The 21,456-nt window shown below is 49.0% G+C and overlaps 2 protein-coding genes across 4 annotated transcripts in view; both read right to left on the bottom strand.

Moving 5' to 3' along the window:
- The window catches only part of OPA3 (outer mitochondrial membrane lipid metabolism regulator OPA3), a 67,056-nt gene extending 50,213 nt beyond the window's left edge, over positions 1-16,843 (bottom strand). For 2 of the 3 annotated variants that reach the window (XR_008703746.1, XM_055551106.1), the window contains exon 1: positions 15,850-16,818. Coding sequence is in view for 2 of the 3 variants with exons in the window: in XM_055551106.1 (XP_055407081.1) it covers positions 15,850-16,276 (427 nt within the window). In the remaining variant the exon portion in view is untranslated. Of the gene's footprint in view, positions 1-15,849 lie in introns of all 3 variants that reach the window. The other variant, XM_055551105.1, reaches the window with a different exon arrangement.
- Positions 16,844-19,885: 3,042 nt separating this feature from the next.
- GPR4 (G protein-coupled receptor 4) lies at positions 19,886-21,341 on the bottom strand. The gene has a single exon (XM_055552580.1). The coding sequence runs from the start codon at positions 21,114-21,116 to the stop codon at positions 20,028-20,030; it is 1,089 nt and encodes a 362-aa protein (XP_055408555.1). The 5' UTR covers positions 21,117-21,341; the 3' UTR covers positions 19,886-20,027.
- Positions 21,342-21,456: the final 115 nt, after the last annotated feature.

Below are 21,456 nucleotides of genomic sequence, written 5' to 3' on the forward strand. Positions count from 1 at the left end.
TTTCCACCGTGGCTCACTCCTCCTTGAGTTCTGAGTCATCCCCTTCTCTCCAAAGCCCTCCCCCAAACCCACAGACAGGCTAAGGTCCCCTCCAGGCTTGCCCAGCCCAGCACTGACCCACTAACTACCCCTCATCATTGAGGGCTGGGCCTGTGTCCCGCTCTGCACTGGAGACTCATCAGGGCAGGGCTGTGTCCCCACCACTGCTCAGCACAGGCCCCGGTACAGAGAAGCTGCTGGGCAATGTTAATGGACGGATGAGAGAAGGATGAATACAACAGGCAGGGACAGGGTTTGTCTCACCCCTGTGTCCCCAGCATTCAGCACAGGCCATGGTATGGAGAAGATGCACAACGGGAGATATGTTGAAAGAATGAGACCAAAAGTGAAAAGTCTGAGGTGTGAAGACATATCAAAGTGAAAGTCAAAGTCGCTCAGCTGTGTCTGACTCTTTGCAACCCATGGACTCTATACAGTCCATGGGATTCTCCAGGCTAGAGTACTGGAGTGAGTAGACTTTCCCTTCTCCAGGGGATCTTCCCAACGCAGGGATCAAACCCAGGTCTCCCACATTGCAGGCGGATTCTTTACCAGCTGAGCCACAAGAGAAGCCCAAGAATACCGGAGTGGGAAGACATATCAGTGTGGTGAGAAAAAGATGCTTCATTCAATCAATGCTATTGGGACAACTGGAAAGCCAACTAGGAAAGAAAATAAGATGGATCCCAAGTGGGCTGAGGTATCGCTGGGAGGAGTTGGGTGGTGAGAGAAGCCAATATGAGAACCAGAGCCAGGGATGAAGCCTGAGCAAGAGGACAACCTCCCAAAGGCACTGAGACTTCAGGACAGAACCCATGGGGGAAAAGTCAGTGCGAAGCCTAGTCCGGGCTGGCAAAGACCTGGGCGACAAGCTGGAGAAAAGGGGTTTTGACAAGGCCTATGTGGTCCTTGGCCAGTTTCTGCTGCTAAAGAAAGATGAAGACCTCTTCCAGGAATGGCTAAAGGACACACGTCCTGCCAGTGCCAAGAAGCAGGGGACCCTGATGCCAGAGGGAGGAGGCTGAAAGCTGCTGGACGGTGTCCTCAAACCACAGTCCACATTCCCACAGACGCAGACCCAGACCCACAGACAGGCACTCAGGAATAATTACAGGGAGACACCCTTGTGTGGGAGCCAAATAAGCATCGCATTGCTCCTGTGTATTCTCAACAAATTTTGGAAGAACTGTGCACCCTCTTTATATACTTTGAAGTGGTCAGATCCATTTTTTCCATCCTAAGTTTAAATTATTGCAAAGAACATAATGAATTTTAAAAGAAATCCACTGCATCACTCTTTTAAGCATACGCAAAGGGCTAAAGAGCCATAGAAATGTAACACCTTCCAGGTTCATTTTAAAGATGCACGCCAGGCAGCTCTTCTTTAACAGCACTTTGCACTGTTTCTTACTCTTCTTTTTTAAAATTCATCTTATTTGTTGTATTTCTGGCTGTGCTGGGTCTCTGTTGCTGCACAGGCTTTAGTCGTGGTGTGCGGGCTTCTCACTGTGGTGGCTTCTCTTGTTCTAGAGTTTTCAGGCTTCAGAACTTGCAGCTCTCAGACTCTAGAGCACAGACTCAGTAGTTGTGGCATGTGGGCTAAGCTGTCCCGAGGCATGTGGGATATTCCTGGACTAGGGATCGAACCCGTGTCTCCTGCCCTGGCAGGCAGATTCTTTACCACTGAGCCTCCACGGAACCTCTAGCATGATTCATTTTAAAGATAAAACACCAAGCAGCTCCTCCTTAACAGTGTTGGCACTGTTCCCTCTTGATGGTCAATCTATATTCTACTTTCTCTACAAAATCTTATCCTAACATGACATATTTTTATGCACAAATGTCCTATTATATTTCTCTGAAACAAAAAATGTGCCTATGAATTAAGATCAAAATTTTCATTTCTTGTGATCTTAGTTAAATTTTTCTCTAAGACTGAGTCACCCTTACAATTATTATTAGTATGTGTGTGCACTAACTCGCTTCAGTAATGTCCAACTCTTTGTGACCCTGCGAACTATAGCCCCCCCAGGCTCCTCTGTCCATGGAATTCTTCAGGCAAGGATACTGGAGTAGGCTGCCATTTCCCTCTCCATATTACTGGTCTATCAGCTGATCAAGATTGCATATATGACACAACTTGAAACATATTAATAACTATTGAGCATAAAAAGTAAATTTTGACCACAGATGCATGTCTTAATAAGGTGGACTAGGGAAAGCATTCCTTCCATCAATATTCTAAATTGTTCCTTTGTTATACTGGATAGTTTTCGATATGGGGTAATGCATCAGTAGGAAGGGAGAGGAGATTCGCCTCTCTTTTCATACTTCTCCCAGAATTTCTTTTCCTGGGAGCAGAGCCAATGAAAAGGGAGAGAAGGAAGGAAAAGAGGGAGGGAGGAAAGGAGGGAACCCAGCAGATTCCTCAGGCAAGTCGGGTGAAACTGGAGCTCTGCAAAGGATTCCCTTAATACTCCCCCTGCAGGAGTGCGGGGCGTGGGGTGAATCCACATCTGCAGCCTGAAGGCCACCTGCCACGTGCCACACAGATTGCAATGCTGACGGCAGCATTCTCCGGGAGAGCCTAACCCAGAAATCACCTAATGTTCACCAACAGGGGCCTAGTACAACCATACCAAGTACCAAGTGCTGTGAAAAAGAACATGGGATAAATGTTCAAGGTACACAGTTAAGAGGGAAAAAAATAGGTCACTGAACAATGTGAACAGTACACAATCTGTTATGTGAGTTAAGTTTATACATACAATACACCTGATCACGCCCAGAACACCTCTGGAAGGTGCCTGGGGAGTGACCTTTGGAGGTTCTGACCTCTGACTGCCTCCTCTTCCCATCAACCTCTGCCCCAGCCACACAAGCCACTGTTCCTAGAACTTGATAGGCATGCTCGAGCCCCAGGGCCTTTGCACTTACTGTACCTTATGCCTGAAACACTCCTCTCCAAACATCAATACTTCCTCACTTTACTCAAGTCTCTCATCAATCAATGGTAACCCAAATGACTAAGAGAGTGGATAAACAAAACATAGGCTATTCATGTAAGTATTAGAATAAAAGAATATACACTAAAAACAATTTTTAAAAAATGAACTGATACATACAGCAACAGGAAATATCTCAAAAGCATCTTGTGAACAAAAGCTAGACATGAGCTTCATCCTGTGTGATTCTATTTACATGACATTTAACAATACATAAAGTTCATCTATGGGCTTCCCTGGTGGCTCAGTGGTAAATAATCCACCTGCCAATGTAGGAGACGTGGGTTCAAGCCCTGGGCCAGGAAGATCCCCTGGAGAAGGAAACGGTAACCCTCTCCAGTATTCTTGCCTGGAAAATCCCACGGACAGAGGAGCCTGGCGGGCTACAGTCCCAAGAGCTGGACACAATTTAGTGACTAAAACTACAACAAAGTTAATCTACAGTGAGAGGAGTCATACAGGGCAACAGAGCCGGAGAGAAAGGAATTTCTCCCAGAGTGATGGAAATGTTTTATATCTTGAATGTTGATTATATGGGCATATGCATTTGTTAATGCTCATTAAACTATACATCTTTACTAACCTTTAGATCTGTATTGCACCGTATACCATATTGTACTTCAATAAGTAATATGCAGACAAACAAATATTAGTAACTAAATGTAAGAGGAGGAGTTTGGGAGCCCGTGAGGCTTGATTTCTTATTCAGTGTTGCCTTGGGGAACTTAACGGTCTCTGGACTATTTCATCATTCACACAATCAGGACAATCACATAAACTCCCTAATAAAGTGGTTAATATAATTTGTTGAGATCACAGAAAGCATAATAAATGAGAACTATTATCATCAGTTAAGAAATTACTATTTAGAGTAAACACAGCTTTGAGCCAGTCCCTGGGCCGGCTGCCCTTTTTGCTGGCTGCCTTCCAGCCAGTTGAAAGCGCACCCCGACAGCGCTCCAGGTGTTCACAGACTTGTGCTGCCGCAAGTGGGAACCTTGTCTGGCAAACCTGGTCCCGTCCCCCTTTACTGCCTCCGGAGACAGCGGTGACGCACCAGTCACCACAGGAAACACGATTGGTTCTGTCTTTCCAGCACCTTGGCGAATCTCATGTCCCACACTCTGGGTCTAAAAAATTTATTAGAGGTTAACCCTGCCCCTCAGGCTGGCCAATCGGAGCACGGCATTCCCAGGCCACAGGGACTGGCTCAGGGCTGGGGACGTGACCCAAGCTGCACCACTGAGGCTCACCCTGGGAAGAATGACCTCCCTGTGCCCTGGAGTCACTGGGCAGGTGACTAGTACTTCAACTGTGAGCTCCGTGAGAGGAGCGTCTTTTGTCTGTTCTGTTGTTTGTCACACCTCCTAGAATAGCTCCTGGCACACAGCTGGCACTAGATAAAGACGGAATGAGTCAAGTATACAGATGCCTAATGGACTGAAGCAAGTCCTTGTCCCAGAATATAATTCCACTTCTACTCCCTGCCCAGATCTGGAGAGTCTGTACAACTTAGTACAGAAGGCATCTGGGGATGTAAGAGGCACAAGGGAAGCAGCTAACAGAAGCTAAGAGTTTAGTGGGCTCTAAGTTCCTGGATTCAAGTTCTGGATCTGCTACTTGCATGCTCTGTGAGCTTGCAGACATTTCTCAACCTCTCTACACCTCCATTTCCTCCTTTTTTTTTGTCGTTAAGGAAAGTGTAGTGTTTATTGCAGGGCACCAAGCAAGCAGTCCAGGCACAGACTCCCTGATGGCTTTCAAGGAAAGGTTTTTAGAGACAGAATGAGGCGGGGGGAAGGTGGGGTGCATGATCAGCTGGTGGACATTCCTCTGATTGGTTGGTGGTGAGGTAATCCAGGGCCAACATCATCAATCTTCCAATTCCAACCAGTCTGGGGTCTGCATGCTTGTGGGCAGCATATAGTTAACGTCTCCCACCTGGTGGGGGTTTCAGTACCTGCAAAACAGCTCACAGGACATCGCAAAGAATACTATCTATAGCCCTTGAGGGGGAACTAATGCTCCTTGACTTTGTCCATTTCCTCTTTTTCAAAATGGGGACCATAAACCCTGGCTTGTGAGGATGTTGGCACAGTCAAGGCTTGTGCATGAATGAACTGTCCAGTGGGAGATTCAGCAAGGCTGCCTGCAGAGACTAGGAATGAGGCTGAACACACCGGGTGCAAACTGGAACCAGACAATCGGGTCCCAGCTCTGGCACTCGGCACCCGTGTGCCCTTGGGCAGGTTGCAGAGCTGCTCTGCTCAGTTTCTCCATCTGTTTAGCTATGTCAGTGATAGCGATCTACTTCATGGGGCATGGTGAAATAGAGAAGGACGACAACTTTAGTGTTCACTTTGTACCATTCTTTACTGCCTTATTAACTCCATTCTCTCCTGCCGGTGGGCTCCCCTGGTAGCTCAGCTGGTAAAGAATCTGCCTGGAATGCAGAAGACCTGTGTTCAATCCCTGGGTGGGGAAGATCCCCTGGAGGAGGGCATGGAAACCCACTCCAGTATTCTTGCCTGGAGAAACCCCAGAACAGATGAGCCTGGCAAGAAGATGGTGAAGGACAGGGAAGCCTGGTGTGCTGCAGTCCACAGAGTCACGAAGAGTCAGACACAATGGAGCAACCAAGCACACTCCTGCCATTAGAGTGCAGAAGCTATATCAATTGACCACCATGACCTTCCCGATAGCTAGAGACTATGACTCAATTCTGGTCAATCAGCAGTAAGGGGAGTCCCCTGGGGGCTTCTGGGAAAATATTTTTCTCCTTGCAGGGCCTTCTCTCATTTCCCTAGAACCCCCATCCCACATATAAACACGCACATGAACACACACACACACTTCATCCCTTTGGACACAGCAGTATAAAGGCGTGATGCCTGGTGCTCCAGCAGTTCCTTTGAGGCCTTGAGGGGAGTTATTGCCTGAATGCCAAGATGGTAAAGATAGAAAGAGTCCTCAGGTCTCTAATGACATCACCAAGCCACCGAACCAACCACAAGCCACCTTCCTCCACCAACAATAAACATCCCTTAGACTTAGGTTTGGGTAAGATTTATTGGCTGGGTTTCCAATCCATCACAGATGGGCACAAACTAATTTGTGTCTTGTTCTTTCACAATAAGCATGCATTACTTTCTCAGATTTAGTAAGTCCTCCTAAAAAACTTCGGAGGGAAAAAAACCCTAAAGCTCCAAAATAAAATAAAATGTGATTCAATTTTAAAAAGAAAAGAGATAAAACACAGCACAGAATTCAGCACACACTAGGCCTTCAGCAGAAGGAAGCCACTGTGGTTGTGTGCTCATCAAAGGCAGGACCCAGGTGGGTATGGGAGCCGGAAGATCACTGAGGAAAGAGAGGGAGTGGGGGGGGGGGGTTCTGAAGAAATCTGAAGAAATACAGTGGCTTAGGGGTCTGATGTGGGGTCAGCTGGAGCCAGGGCAGTAGAAACAGAGAAGGAACCAATTAGCTACAAATGAGGGTTAAGACCCCAGTGAGAGACAGGAGCACACCCTGGAGGACGAGCCATCAGGACAGGTTTCTAAGGAACTGACCAGGGAGTCTCAAGGACAGGTGAACAAGGAGGGGTGGACGAGGACTTTCTCTGGTGCAGAGGGAGAAAATGTCAGAACTCACAGTTATGTCTGTTTGAAAAAGGAGGAAGAAAGGTAAGAAAAGGGAGAAGAAAAAGAGAAGGAGAAGAAATTAAGCTTTACTAGGCATAAAATAAATCAACCCCGAATATTCATTGCAAGGACTGAAGCTGAAACTCCAATACTTTGGCCACTTGATGCAAAAAGCCAACTCACTGGGAAAAGACTGATGCTGGGAAAGACTGAAGGCAAAAGGAGAAGGGGGTAACAGAGAATGAGATGGTTGGATGGCATCACCGACTCAATGGACATGAATTTAAGCAAACTCCAGGAGATAGTGAGGGACAGGGAAGCCTGGTGTGCTGCAGTCCATGGGGTTGCAAAGGGTCAGACACGACGAAGCGACTCAACAACCACCACCACAGGCATATAGAGATACACCCAGAAAAGGCCTCTAGGGCCCCTCCACCGGCAGGTGCCAGCTTCCCCAGGTGCCAGACCTAAAGGCAAAAGGACTGACGCGGGCGCCCTCTCCTGTCCACTCAGCGCATTGCAGCTGGGCAAATCAATTCCCAGGGACATTCTCAGGTTGCAAATCAAGTCCTCATACAGGAGTTTCTTAAAGACTCCTGCTCAGAAACCAAGGACTGCACGTCTAACAAGACCAGCAAGAGGAAATTCCAACAAATGCCTCTGCATATGAAGGGTGGGGATGCAAACTGAGCAGGGGATTAAAAGCAGCTGACAGCACACTCTTCTTTGGATCTCTGTGTCTTAGTGAGGTCTTTGCCAGCTGTGGCAGCTGTGCACAAAGAATGTCAGCGCTCCCACAGAGGCCTCATGGAGGGTTTCCAATGCATTAACAACGTCTGTACAGGAAAATATCTTTAGTGAGAGCAAAAATATCTTGGGGCTAGGAATACATAAACCAAAAAATATTTAAATATTAGTTTCATCCCTCCTAATTTTTACATGTTTTTAAATGCACATAATATATTCATAGTAATATGTCAGCACTATACATGACTCCTAGTTAACTATATATACAGTTTTATATATATATATATATATATATATCTTCATATTGTAATATATATACACACACAGGCTTCCCTTGTGGCTCAGCTGGTAAAGAATCTGCCTGAAATGTGAGAGACCTGGGTTCAATCCCTGGGTTGGGAAGATCCCCTGGAGAAGGGAAAGGCTACCCACTCCAGCATTCTGGCCTGGAGAATTCCATGGACTGTGTAGTCCATGGGGTCAAAAAGAGTCGGACATGACTAAGCAACTTGCACTTTCTTTTCACTTCACACACACACACACACACATATATACATATACACACATACATACATTCATACTAGAGGAGAACGCTCAAAATGTTTCCTTAATAGGAGAGCACGATGAAACTGTTTGGAAGTCACCAGCATCAGCCTGCTGCTGTGTAACAAAACTGATATGGTGCTCTGGAGATTATAAATAGACTTCAGGGAAGTGGTTTTCAAACACTCATGCACACGAGGATCCTTTCTGAAGAATATTAAAAATAAAAATGCCCAGCTCTTCCTTCCCCAGATGGACCCGATCAGGATCCTGGGTGGCTAAGGGGAGCACCCCACAAACCTCACTTTTTTTCCCCTTCAGGGCATCTACTTTCAGCTCATCAGTCTTCACAGCAGCTGTATTTAGTCTGGGGTTTGTGTAATCCTATTGAGCTCTGAATGTCAATTCTATCTGTCACTTCTTGGAGTTCTCTTTGGCTTTTTTCCCAACTCCCTGGTGATTTTTTATTGTACTCATTTGTATTTTTGTATCCCTCCAATTTTAGCCTTTCCATACATAAGCAGAGCTCTTTTGTATCCACATCTGACCATTCCTGTATCCACAGTGTTGGCAGGTCTTGAGCTGCCATATTTTGTATCTGCTGACTCTTGATCATGGTGCCTGCTTCTCTGTACTGCACACAATTTTTTCTCATGAGCTCATATTTGCTGGAACTCTACCTGAAGGAATTCTTCAAGGCCCAGGCAGAGAGGGGAGACCTCCTCCAGGGAGGGTGTATGTTTGTCCTGACCAGGTACTTAGGGGCACACAGACCCAGGTTCATTTTCAGCCTGCTGTTTCCAGGGCCTTTCAAAGAGTATAAATTAAGCCTCGAACCCACACAGGGACAGTCAGTGGCTGCCAATTCACAGAGGAAGACGTTTTCAATCTCTGCCTAGATCTAAGGGTGTGTGTCTTTGCAGGATGGGTTCTTTTTAGTCCACTCTTCCCCTGAGGGGTACCTTCACTGGGAGCTGGTTGTGCACAAGGTGGTCCCCTGTCCAGCTTTCCCACAACACAGCCTCTGTCCCTGAGGCCACGTGAACCTGTCGATGTCCCCAGACTATCAGGTAGCCTCTGTGCTCGCTCCCCTCCTTGGCTCTTTGCTCTTGATTTCTCCTTGCTCTGCGAGGAGTCCCTCTTCTTCCTCACAGGTACAAACCATTCATTCCAAAGGATGCTTCAAGTATTTCAGGAAGCATTGGGTCATAGGAGGTTCTCTACTCAGCCACACTGTCCTCTCTCTTTGACCTTCTCACTTTTCTTTGCTCAGAGATATACCTCCAGTCCCATCAGATCAACATAATTGCCCTGTGCTAGTTAGAAATGTTCACGGGGAGGGCCCAACTCCTCTGCCTGTGGCAAGGCTGTGAGGAATGACTGAGGAAGAGACACCAACACCACCTAGAGGCCTGAAGTACTGACAGCTCAGCCACAAGAGGCCGCCAGGGAGTGCACCCTGAGAAAGAATGCTCTAGAAAGTTTAGTATTAAGATAATGATGGGACTTCCCTGGTGGTAGAGTGGTTAAGAATCTGCCTGCCCGTGCAGGGGACACAGATTTGATCCCTGGTCTGGGAAGATCCCACATGCCTTGCGGCAACTAAGCCCCTGTGCCACAACGACTGAGAACGCCCAGCACCTGTGCTCCGCAACTAGAGAGGCCACCACAATGAGAAGCCCGCGCGCCGCAACTAGAGACAGCCTGAGCACGCCAACGAAGACCCAATGCAGCCAAAAATAATGACTAAACACACAAATAATTTTTAAAAAATTAAAAAAATACTCTAGGATGATAAATGGATAGCTGCAAGCCCCCCCAAAGGCGATGATAATGATCAAAATAGTATGGTGCCTGACATCTCCATATATTCAACAAAGAATTATGCAGTGCTTAAGAGCCAGGCATTGTTTAATGCTTTATGGATATATGAACTCATGGAATATGAATTATAATGATACAATTTATAGACAACAAAAGTACGACCCAGAGAAGCTAAATAACTTGCCTTGGGGCCACACAGAAAATGGCAGAACTGGGATTCACATGCAGCCAGACAGCTCCGCTCCAGAGGCTAGTTTTTGCCCACTCCACCCAACCAAGTTACTGAGTTCACTCTAAGTCACTGAACTTAGAACATGCCAGGCCTGTGCTAAGGGTATTCGCGTACTTGACAGATCCTCCCATCAGACCTATGAGGTGAATGCTACACTGTGCGGAGGAGGAAACCGAGGTACAGAAAGGCAGAGGGACTCGCCCAGGACACACACTGGATGGCAGAGCAGAAAGCTGAGTGCGGGAAGCCTTTATCTGGAGGCAGTGTTCGGCCTCTGGACAGTGATGCCCATGCAGGATAAGAGCAGATTATCACAGCCAGCACCAACGACCAGATCCGCACGTTCTGGACTAGGCCTTGATATCCACTAGCTCTTGGATCCTCACAAGAATCTGGGAGGTGAGTTCTGTCGTCACCCTCATCGGACAAACATGGATTTGGGAGTCTCGGAGAGGTCAAGCTGCTTGCCCAAAGTCACACAGCTCGTTAGTGGCACCAAGATGCCAAGCCAGGAGGGTCTCTCCTGGGACAAACTGCCTTTGGTGACTGTCTGTATCGCGCCCTGTGTAGTCCCCTCCCACACTCCCTCTGGTCTGTGCCAGAGCTACTGGGATAAACAGAGTGTGCTGGAAGTGATGCTGTGTGGTTCCAGGTCCTGCCCTTAAATGGCCTGCAGCTTCTGCTCCTTCTCCCATGGAAATCTGGCTCCAGCAAGCCCTGAGAGACCATGAGGGGAAAGACATGTGGAAAAGAGAGGTCTGTAGACAACACTGAGATGGCGAGAGGGAACAGGATATTCCAACACCCCAGTCGAGCCTCCTGATGACTCCAGGCCCGGCTGCCCTGACTGAAACCCCCTGAGAGACCACCAGGCCAGACGGGCAGAGGAACCAGCCAGCTGAGCCCAGTCAAGGCACAAAACTGTGAGAGAAAAACAAAACGGTCACTGTGTAAAGCCCTTAAACAGTAGGTCATGTTGCTTTGTAAGCAAAAGAAAACAAAAACCAACTCCAAAGCCAAAACTTATAAGAATGACCACAGAGCTGAGCTCTTCTGAAAAAACTCTCTCAGTCGCCTGAGAGAATTACATGGCATATTAGTTTCCTATTCCTTCTGTAAGAAATGACCACAAAAGCAGTGGCTTAAAACAACTCGCATTTGTTATCCACAGTTTCAAAGGTAAGGAGTCTGAAATGGTTCTCACTAGGCTACACTGTCAGTAAGTGAGAGCTCCTTTCCAGAGGCTGTAGGGAAGAATTTGTTTTCCTGCCTTTCCCAGCTTCCAGAGGGCACCTGCATTCCTGAGCTCACGCTCCCTCCTCCATCTTCAAATGGATGCCTTTCCTGTCTCCTTCTTTCACCTATAAGGACCTGGGTGATTACACTGGGCCCACCTGTACAATTCAGGCCGCTCTCGTACCTCAAATACCTGATTCAGTCATACACGTAATAATGTTCCTCTGTCGTGTAAGGTAACACATTCAACAGGTTCCTGGAATTAAGATGTGGGCATCTCCAGGCAGGGGAGGGCTCATTATTCTGCCCACCAGGGTAGCAAACTGGAAAAATAACCAGTGTTCTCCAAAGGTCTAAGTGGAAACACACTGGAATTTTCCCACTGCCCAGAGACCTCCCACAGCTCTTCCCACGGTGCACTTTGCAGGCATGGCCCCAACCTGCCTGGCATCACTGCCCTCTTTTATTTTCTCTCCCCAAGAAATCTTGGTTGAAAAAGATCATTGCCTCCCCAGCACAGTGCGTCACCGATGATTTATGCTTCATGCATTTACTGTTCTTTCTCAGGCAGACACACCTACTCCTCCAGCTTCTACTGTGAGGAGACGCATGGCCAGGCCCACCCTCTGTGTCTAAAGAATCTTAGCCAAAGATACAGTCGCTGTATGTGTGGGTCAGCTCGGGAGGCCTGACCCGGAAGAACACACAGTAGCCATAATGCTGGAAAACTCCGGTTGCCTGGGACAGGGGCCATGGTGAACAGCAGTTAGCAGTATGAAGACAATACAACAACATAATTCAAAAAGCGTAAATCTGATAAGTCAGTGCATTCCAACATCAAACAGCATCTCCAACCAAACCTGTCCCCCCACTGAGCTCCTGGTGCTTTCTGTTCAGCCTGCCCCTCCACCAGACTGCCTGTCACACCCCATCCACAGGAAATCCTGCTGGAGCTACCTTTCAAATAAATCTACTGCTTATTCATTACTAAGGGGAAAAAGAAAGGTTCTATTAGTGGTCACCACCTTAACCAAGGGATCCAAGTTACCACCACAAATGACGGAACAAACAGACATCAGGAGCCCCCTGAGGTGATGTCCTTAGGTGTTCTGAAGTGTTCCTGCCAAATATGCTCAACGTGAATCAAATCAGAGGAAACGATCAGAAAACCTCAGATTGCAGGACACTATGGAACAACTACCCCAAAGTCAACACCACAAGGACAGAGATACTGTTATAGAGGAGGGCCAGCAAACTTATTCTGTGAAGGGCCACAGAGTAACCATTTTACATTTGTGGGCCATAGAAATCCATCTCTGTGTCCACAGACAACGTATAACAAATGGACATGGTTCTGTTCCAATAAAACTTTATTTACAAAGACAGGCACTGGGCCAGACTGCCAAACCTGCTGTAGATTAAAGGATACTAAAGAGGCATGATCATCAAATGCTGTGGATGATTGTTGAGCTGACACTAGATTAAAAATAAAAATAATAAACAGCTTAAAAAGGACATTTTGGGGACCAGACTATGAGCTATATATTATATAGAAGCTATATATTAAACAATATTGTCACTAATATATTATTGTTATCAATGCTAAATTTCTCAGGTGTGATACTGGTTCCATGTTATATAGAAGGTCTTTGTTCTTAGAAAATACAGGCTGAAATATTTAGGAGTTTAGAACCATGTCCAAGACTTATTTACAAATTTTTCAGGGGGAAAAAAAAAAAAAGACTGTGTGTATACATTCATGTATGATGGCAAGACCAAACAAATCTGCTGAAAGCTAATAAGAGCAAACTAGGGGTTGAAGGGCATATAACCGATGACCATACCATTCTTTCTTTCAACTTTTCTGGGAGTGTGAAATTTTAGAAAGAAGTTGCTGGAGAAAGAGTGTGAGGCAGTGGGCAAGTGACTTCCCGCTCACCTGGACTCCTGTAGTCATCTCCTCCCTGCAACCACTCTCACCCTATGATTGCCAAAAGGATCACATGAAAAGTGGACTCAGATCCGGTCCCTCCTCCGCTCAGACCCTCCAGTGAGTCCCAGCCATTCAGAGGGGCCCAAAGGCCCTGCACGATCTGCCCCCTTCCCACCACCTGCTTGGCCCTCAGTCTCTACTCTATCCCTCTGTTCAGCCACACTGGCTTCCTCGATGTTCACCAAGCATGCCAGGTGCTCGCTCACCTCAGGGCCTTGGCAGGTGTGGAGACTTCGGGTGAGAAAGCTCTTCCCCCAGACCCCCGCACTGCTGGCTCCCTCCTCTCCTCATATTGTCGATGAGGTCACCCTGATAATCCTATCTAAACTTCACAACCGTCCCCCAAATACTCCTTCTGCAGCCCTGATGTTTTCTCCAGAGCAGTTTGTGCTATCGAATATATTTCACACTTTACTGCTTTCTTTATTGTCTGACTTTCCCCCAAAGCTGAGAATGTAAAGTCTCCTGAAGACAAAATGTTTTGCTTTTTCTTCTCTGCTGTATCCATAACATCTACACGACAGCCACAACTCAGAGCCATGCACTGACCTACCATTTTACATCCACTTACTCCTCACAACAACAGAATGAGATAAGTATTATTTATAGCATAAATGCATATGCAGCATATACACAAAATAGGAATAATAACAGTGTCTAACTCAGAGTAATTGGTGAGGACTTAATGCTGTGAAGTGCTTAGCACACTGCCTGGCACAAAGTGAGTGCCCATTAAATGTCACTATTATATAATACCCACTGTACAGAGGAGGAAACTGAACCTCAGAGGGGTTAGTGACCTGCCCAAAACCACCTGGCTGAGAAGGGGGGGACCCCAGTTTGGAACCGATGTCCGTTTGATTCAAGTTGCTGCTTTTTAAACCACAATACTAAGACATCCCACGGTGTCTGGGAGAAAGGCAGTGGCAGGAAACAGAAACCAGCTCTGGGAATCCAGAATGCAGGGTTTAAGTCCCGCCTTAAAGGGCCAGGGTTTAAGTCTGGCCCAGACTCCACGTGTAACCTCGGCAATTCTCTTCTGCTCTCAAGACTTTAGTTTTCTAAATAGAAAGTTTAAAAGACTTTAGTTTTTGATAAACTGCAGGGAGTCATTTCCCCTCCCTGACATGGGGACAAAACAGTGTGAGAGTCAAAAGAGAAAGCTTACAGGAAAGCACTTCAGTAACTGAAATCCAACACTTCTCCATTCGAAGATCTGCAACTCTGGCAGACAACCGACCAAACACCAAAAGATTAACAATTCCAGGCCCTGCAAAGCAAATTTTAGGCATCCAAACTTGTAAAGAAAAGAAGTGTGGTTCCCTTAACCATTTGGCCTTTGCACACGCTCCTCCCTGTCCCTCAACATTATCCCTGTCCCTGTGCTGTCTGCTGACGTTCTTCTCACCCTTCAGTTCCCAGCCCAGAGGTCTCCTCTGCCAGGAAGCTCTCCCTGAATGCTACATCAGGCCAAGTGTCCAGTGGGCTACCTTATCCAAGCTCTGCCCACTCGGGTCATCACCTTGAAGGATGGGCCTGTCCTCACTTGGGCTGGCTTGATTCCTGCTGTTTCACCAGCACTGCCCAGCACAAGGCCAATCACAGGGCAGACACTCAGAAAACACCAACTAAATGAAGTACCAGCTGGATTAATGGTGGTTCCCTGACCTAGCAAATCAGGTTAAATTTCCTTATTCTTTGCTCCCACAGGCCCCTCGCACGTATCATCTTCTCACAGTAGCCCGTATTTTAAATGTCTACTATGCCCTTCGGATCTCAGCTCAGGCAGCCGTCCTCCAGAGTCTAGACAGCTTTCCCGACCCCACGCCCCTGGGTCAGGAGGTCTCTCAGCTCTGGAGTTGGCACCATCCTGTCCGCTCTGGAGTGACAATGATGGATCATAAATGTGTCTCCCAGCCCAGCAAAAAAGCCAGCACGGCCTGTCTACTGAATGAATGGAAGAGCAAATATGGTGTATGTGTGGATTAATAAATAGACGGATGAATGTCCACTTTAGTTAAAATGACTCCTTTAGCCAGATTCCCATGTCACGACTCCAGACTTTGCCCGGAGCCACGCCCCTAACCTGGGCCTATTCCCCAGAGTACAAGTGGGACAAACGAATGACCTAAACAGATGAAAAAAGCACCCCTCACTTCCCAGGACGGGAGGGAAACTGAGGCACGAGGTGGTGTTTGAGGAATGAAGCCACACAAGGATGGTTTGGCAAATGACCCGGTCAAGTTTTTCCTCAGCGCTCCCCAGGTCCTCTCAGTCCCGGCATGCCCCGCCCAAATCACTCCCGTTGCCAACACTATTGGCTCGTCTAGACGTCAATCTTCTCGCGCTCTTTTCCTCTATTGGCTAATATTCCCAAATCAAGCGCGAGCACTTTGTACCGCCCTTCACCCATGCCCGTTCTTACTATTGGGCTACTCGTATGCCCCTCTTCAAGGAACCCTCCCTATTGGCGTCAAGACTCTACCGGTTCGGGCTGTGATTGGTTGTAAACAGAAGCCCATCTCCTGAGCAACCACCTGAGAAGGGTTAGAGAATGGAAAGGTTGGAGGGACGTGGGGTCAGACTCACGCTGAGCCGGCGGGAGGCAGATATAGGTCTTGAAGAACTCGCTTCGGCGGGCGGCCTCCTTAATGCGGTTGGCAAGCGGCTTGCTGACCTGCCGGATGCCCAAGTATAGCAGCTTCGCCATAGGGAACGCGCCCACCACCATCTTGGCGGTCGCAAGGGGAACACGCAACCTTGCTGACTGGGAGGGGCGCCTTAGATCGCTCCCTCCTCCCCCGCCCTCTCGTCGCCGCGCGTGCGTACGTACGTGCGTACGCCCCGAGGGAACCGCTGGGGCGGTCCATGACGTCACGGCGTAGACGCTGACGTTCCGACGTCCGTTCCTATGAATATGCAAATATACGGCGGAAGTGAGACTGTCAGAGGGTGGTACCGTTAAACGGTTGCTGTAGCCTATATGGGTTCCCACGCCCGCTTCGGCTGACGTCATCGCCTTCCTCCGTGACGTCGCGTACCTGCGCGGCTTCTCCAAAAGAGCAGTCTTAATTAGTCCTAGTTAGGGCTCAGGCATCCCAAATGCACCTTCTCTCTCAGTTTAGAGCTGTCACTGGTCGTGAGAAACTAGCCAGGTAACCTGTAGTGAGATCCCAGCTCTGCGGTGTACTTGCTGTGTATGGCGAGTGACTTACCCTCTCTGAGTATCAGCATTCCCATCTACAGAATGGAATCATAAGAAGGCACATTCCTTATTAGATTGTTACGAGGTTTGCATGAGAATCTTGAAGATAAATACATAATGAGTGAACTATGTTAAGTGTTTAGAATGATGCGAATCACCCAACAAACAGCCCTTATAACTGCATAGGTATTAGCATTGTTATTGCTAACTTAAGCATGAGGGTTCATTTCATCTCCAGAAACAGCTGTTTCAACCCTTTCCCAAGTAACTGACAAACAGGCCTAAAAAGGGGCCAGGGGAGTGGCACGAGGCCCCTCGGCCAGGAGAGGTTGATAACCCAGCCTCTTGGCTAATAAACTTACCCGTTCTCAAGCAGGTCCACTTCCTCCGTTGGGGAGGAGGGTCCCTAGGGAGCTGGCTCAGGAAGGAGTTTAAAGAACATGGCCCAGACTGTCATCCCTTACCCAGCGGGGAGCAAAATCATGTAAACAAGGTCGTCTGAGAAAAATGCCTGGGTGATGGAGTGCTAATGGGTAATTGAGAGATTCTCGAAGAGGCAGAGGACGAGGGAAAGTCCAAGGAGCAGAGTTGTGTACAGGAGGACACAAACGTTCAGGTCACAGAGTCGGGGGAGCCAGGGCTTTCCTCGGCAACCGCTCGGACTCCCTGTGTGTCTTTTGTCACTTTCCTGGTCCTGATGGACTCCCATTTCTCCATCTGATATAATGGTGATACTGACATGTATGAACCCTGATGTTCTAAATTACTAAGAATGCCAAGACTCCGTGAAAACAACTCCTCTCCAGGATCCCTGTTGGACTGAAGGTGTGAAGGAGCTTGGGACCTATTCCAGATCCATCACCCACTCACTGGGAACCAACCACTCCCCCATTTTACAGACTGACCAACTGAGGCCAGAGACTTCACAAGGATTTATCCAGAGTTCCATGGGTAATCAGGAGAGAAACCCCTTGGGTTTCTTGAGTCCCAGCCTAGAGTCTTCTCCTGATCCTTAGGGGTGTTAGTCTGGGGTCCAAGAACCGACTTGGGAGTGGGGCTCAGGTTCCACTTGATGCATTTAGGAAACTTTTAAACTTGTACATGATTTTTTTGTGTATAATTCACTACTGTTTCCTCAGCTCCTAGAACAATTTCTGGCATACAGTAGGTGCTCAATACTCATTGAATGAATGGAAATGAGCATTTGGTGGAGGGGTAGTGTTCAGGCTTTCATCCGATTCCCCGAGGGGCCATGTTCAGAAAGTTTCTGGGTCCCTACATGTTCATCCTGGTAGCTGTACTGCAATGAGACAGGGTGGGAAAATTATAACACCCCCCCCCCCACCAACCGCTAGATCCCAGGCCTCCCTCTTTTCTTTCTCCCATAACACCAGAGCCCCGACTTCCTGCATCTCAGTGACGCAACCCTCCTCTTGCAAAAAAGTTGTCCTCGTTAAGTTCTTTTTTTTCCCCCGTCATTCCCCTCCTCCCTCCTCTCTTTCTCTCAGGAACCTCTCCTGGGAACTTTCGGGGCAAGTGTGTATTTATGCCCGTGTGTCTGTGTGTGTGTGTGTGTGTGTACAGGCTTCACATCTCCTTAGCCTGGAGCCTCGTACACACCCAGAGGGGTCAAGGCCTGTACAGAGCTGGGTGTTTCCTCCTCCTGCTCTCCAGTCTGGTTCTGGAAGGACAGCCATTCCTGGTTGACCCCTGAGGGCCAGGGGAGGGAGGGGAACGCCATTAGCCAGGGCAGCAGCCTTGGCCACTCTGGGGCGTGGGAACAGAGGCAGAGGCGGGGAGGGGAAAGGGAACCCAGGATGGTCTCAGCACTGACTCACCGGCTGTGTGACCTTGGGCTAATCACTTGGCCTCTCTGGTGAATAGCGCCTGGGATCATTCCCAGAGTTCCTTCTAATTCAGGTCCTCTGGTCACCCTTTTCCCAGGATGGGCAAGGGACTAGGGTTACACAATCCCACAGGACCTTGAATTTCTTCCATCATTGGATTCCTTCAAGAGAAATCCCAAAGCTGACACCGATCCTTGCTTGCTCCACCCTGGCCCGGGTCCAGCTGTCAGCATCTCCTGCCTGGGCTTCTGGCTTCCGCCTTTACTTCCCATATTCTGTTCCGCACTCAGCAGCCTGGGACTCCTGTTAACATTTAAGCCAATCCCAAATGTTCTTTGCTAAGAGCCCCTCTGTGGTTCCCATCTACCTTGGAATAAAAGGCAAGGTCCTCACATGGATTCACAATGCTCTGGGACATCGGCCCCTGTGCCTACCTGTCTCATCTCCATTCTTAATGTCCTCCCACACCTCTGCTCCCACCACACTGCTGTGTGTACTTGCTGGCCCTCGAAATGCAGGCGCTCTCTTACTAGGGCTTTCCACCTGTTGTCCCCTCTGCCTGAAGCCCTCTCCCATCTGACCCCTCGCCTCCTTCAGGTCTTTTCTCAAATGCCCCCTTCTCAGTGAACCCTCCCCACTCTCCTGATCTAGATCAGACTCCATATCATTCTCTGTCCTCTCAATTGGCTTTATCTTGCTCCATTACCCTTACCAATTCCATTTTTTTTTTTTGGCTGCACCACACAGCATATGGGTTCTTAGTTCACCAACCAGGGATTGAACCTGTGCTCCTTGCAGTGGAAGGGCAGAGTCTTAACCACTGGACTGCTAAGGAAGTCCTTTGATTCCAAATTTAATATTTATCTTTATTTACTCATTTACTGTGAGCTCCATGATGGCGGGGCCTGGACTGTCTTGGTCACTGTTTATACCGGCCAGCATAGGTATAAATAAATCTCTCTTGAATGAATGAATACCCTTCTCTTGTCCTGAGCCCTGTTCCCAAGCCTATCCTGCTCCCTGCTTCTCCAGACAGTTGACCAATTGCCCTTTATTTGAGTTCTGACATGCTCCCTCCTCCTCCTCAGGCCTCACTTGGAGAAATCTGTTTATCTCCAAACTCTGAAATGTTCTGTCCTGCTCTCTCTCTACTCTATATGACCAGGGGCTTCCCAAAGACACAAGTGATTGTTCAATACTCCTTCCACTTTCCCCTTGAATCACAGACTTTTACTCCCTTGTTGGAAATAATCCTAACTTCTTTGTCTTTGCCTTCTGGAAACTTAATCTATCGGTCCCCTCCTCTAGGAAGCCCTTTCATCCCCCAGACTGCAACAGAGGCCCTCTTGGGTTCCCCCAGCCCCTGGGCTCCCCTGTGTGAACCCTGCCCACTGTGGAGCATCACCCTCCCGGGATAGATCTGTCTCTTCCATTGGAATGGGAGCCGTGAAGACAGAGCCAGGGCTGCCATTTGGCACTGCCGGGTCACTAGCACCACCCAGCACAGGGCCTGGCACAGTTCTACTAAATTATCAGGGGGTCATGGCAGAGGATGACGGCTGATAAGTGACACATCAGCCTCACTGTTTTCCTATTTTCTTACATTTTATGAATAGTAACAGGGCCTTATTTACATACAATTTGCATACACTGGGCCAGAAGGAAAGGAGTGGGGGATTAGACCGGAGGAGTAGGGGCTCTGCAGGATTCAAGGTTCACTGTGCCGGCGGCAGCATCTTCAGCTGCACCTGGTCCCCCTGGGCAAGCGGAGCTACCACCCAGCCGGCTGCCATGGCCTTGGCCATGCTGTTCCTCTTGGAAGTGAGCGGGGTCTCCAGGGTGAGTGAGGCGTTGGCCATCTCCTGAGGCTTGTCACTGGCCAGAAAGCGGAGCAGGTGGTGCAGGGCCTTGGCCACGTCACTGCGGGCGCCCTCATTGACGAAGCAGTAGAGGATGGGATCAGCCACGCAGTTGAGGCTGGTGAAGGCCAGCGAGCTGTGATATGCCGAGAAGACACGCTCCTCGAAGCCACAGTCCCGGGGGCGGCGCAGGTAGACGGCGCTCCGCGAGAGCAGGAGCATGTGGTAGGGCGCGAAGCAGACCAGCACAATGGCGATGAGGCTGAGGGCCAGCCTCTTGATCTTGACCTTCTCCTGGCGCTCGGTGGACACGCTGCCCCGCACAGCCCGCAGGATGCCACGATACGATAGCAGCATGAGCGCCCAAGGGAAGAGGAAGCCCACGAAGACTCGGTAGAGGTTCATCCAGGCCACCCAGCCCTCCATGGGGAACTTCTCGAAGCAGAAGGTGTGGTTATAACGGTCGCGGAAGAGCTCGTCATGGAACAAGGGTGCTGAGTTGGCGCCCAGCTCTGTGGCCCAGACCACGGAGCTCACGGCCACGGCTGTCTTGACACGGCGCAGGCGGGCGAACCGCAGCGGGTGGGCCACGGCCAGGTACCGGTCCACCGAGATGCAGCATAGGAAGGCGATGCTGATGTAGATGTTGGTGTAAAAGATGAACCCGAAGAGCTTACAAGAGCCAGGGCCGTGGATCCAGTTGTCGTGGTGCAGGAAGTAGTCCACCCACAGCGGCAGCGTGCAGATGTACAGCAGGTCAGCAATGCTGAGGTTCATCAGGTACACGCCCAACTCATTGCGTTGCCTCACCTGGCGGTAGGCGGCCCACAGGGCCAGGCAGTTGGTGGGCAGCCCCACGCCGATGACGAAGATGTAGAGGGAGGGCGGGAAGAGGTGGTCCACGCGGGAGTCCACGTGGCAGCCCTCCAATGTGCGGTTGCCCATCCTTGGCACTGGGTCTTTCGGGGTGCTTCCCCTGGCCCACGGGGGCTATGGGGCCACGGGGGGCGGGAGGCCATCAGGCCCCCCTGAGCCCCCTCCTTGGAGGCTCAGGGGAACATGGTGAGAGGCAGTTCACGGGGTTAGAGGATGAGGTGGACTGCGAATTGTGGGCCAGACTGGGCAGAGAAGGACAGAGGCTTCAGAGAGAAAAGTTGGAGGAGGGATAGAAGTACGACAGGAGGGAGGTTTGGGGGTGGCAGGATTAACAACAAGCTTTGTCAAGGAGGTTTTATAGACCCAACCAGAGCATAAATGGGAGAGTACTGGGGTAACACACGATTGA

This window comes from Bubalus kerabau, chromosome 17 (assembly GCF_029407905.1).
Source record: "Bubalus kerabau isolate K-KA32 ecotype Philippines breed swamp buffalo chromosome 17, PCC_UOA_SB_1v2, whole genome shotgun sequence".
Classification (NCBI taxonomy): domain Eukaryota; kingdom Metazoa; phylum Chordata; class Mammalia; order Artiodactyla; family Bovidae; genus Bubalus; species Bubalus kerabau.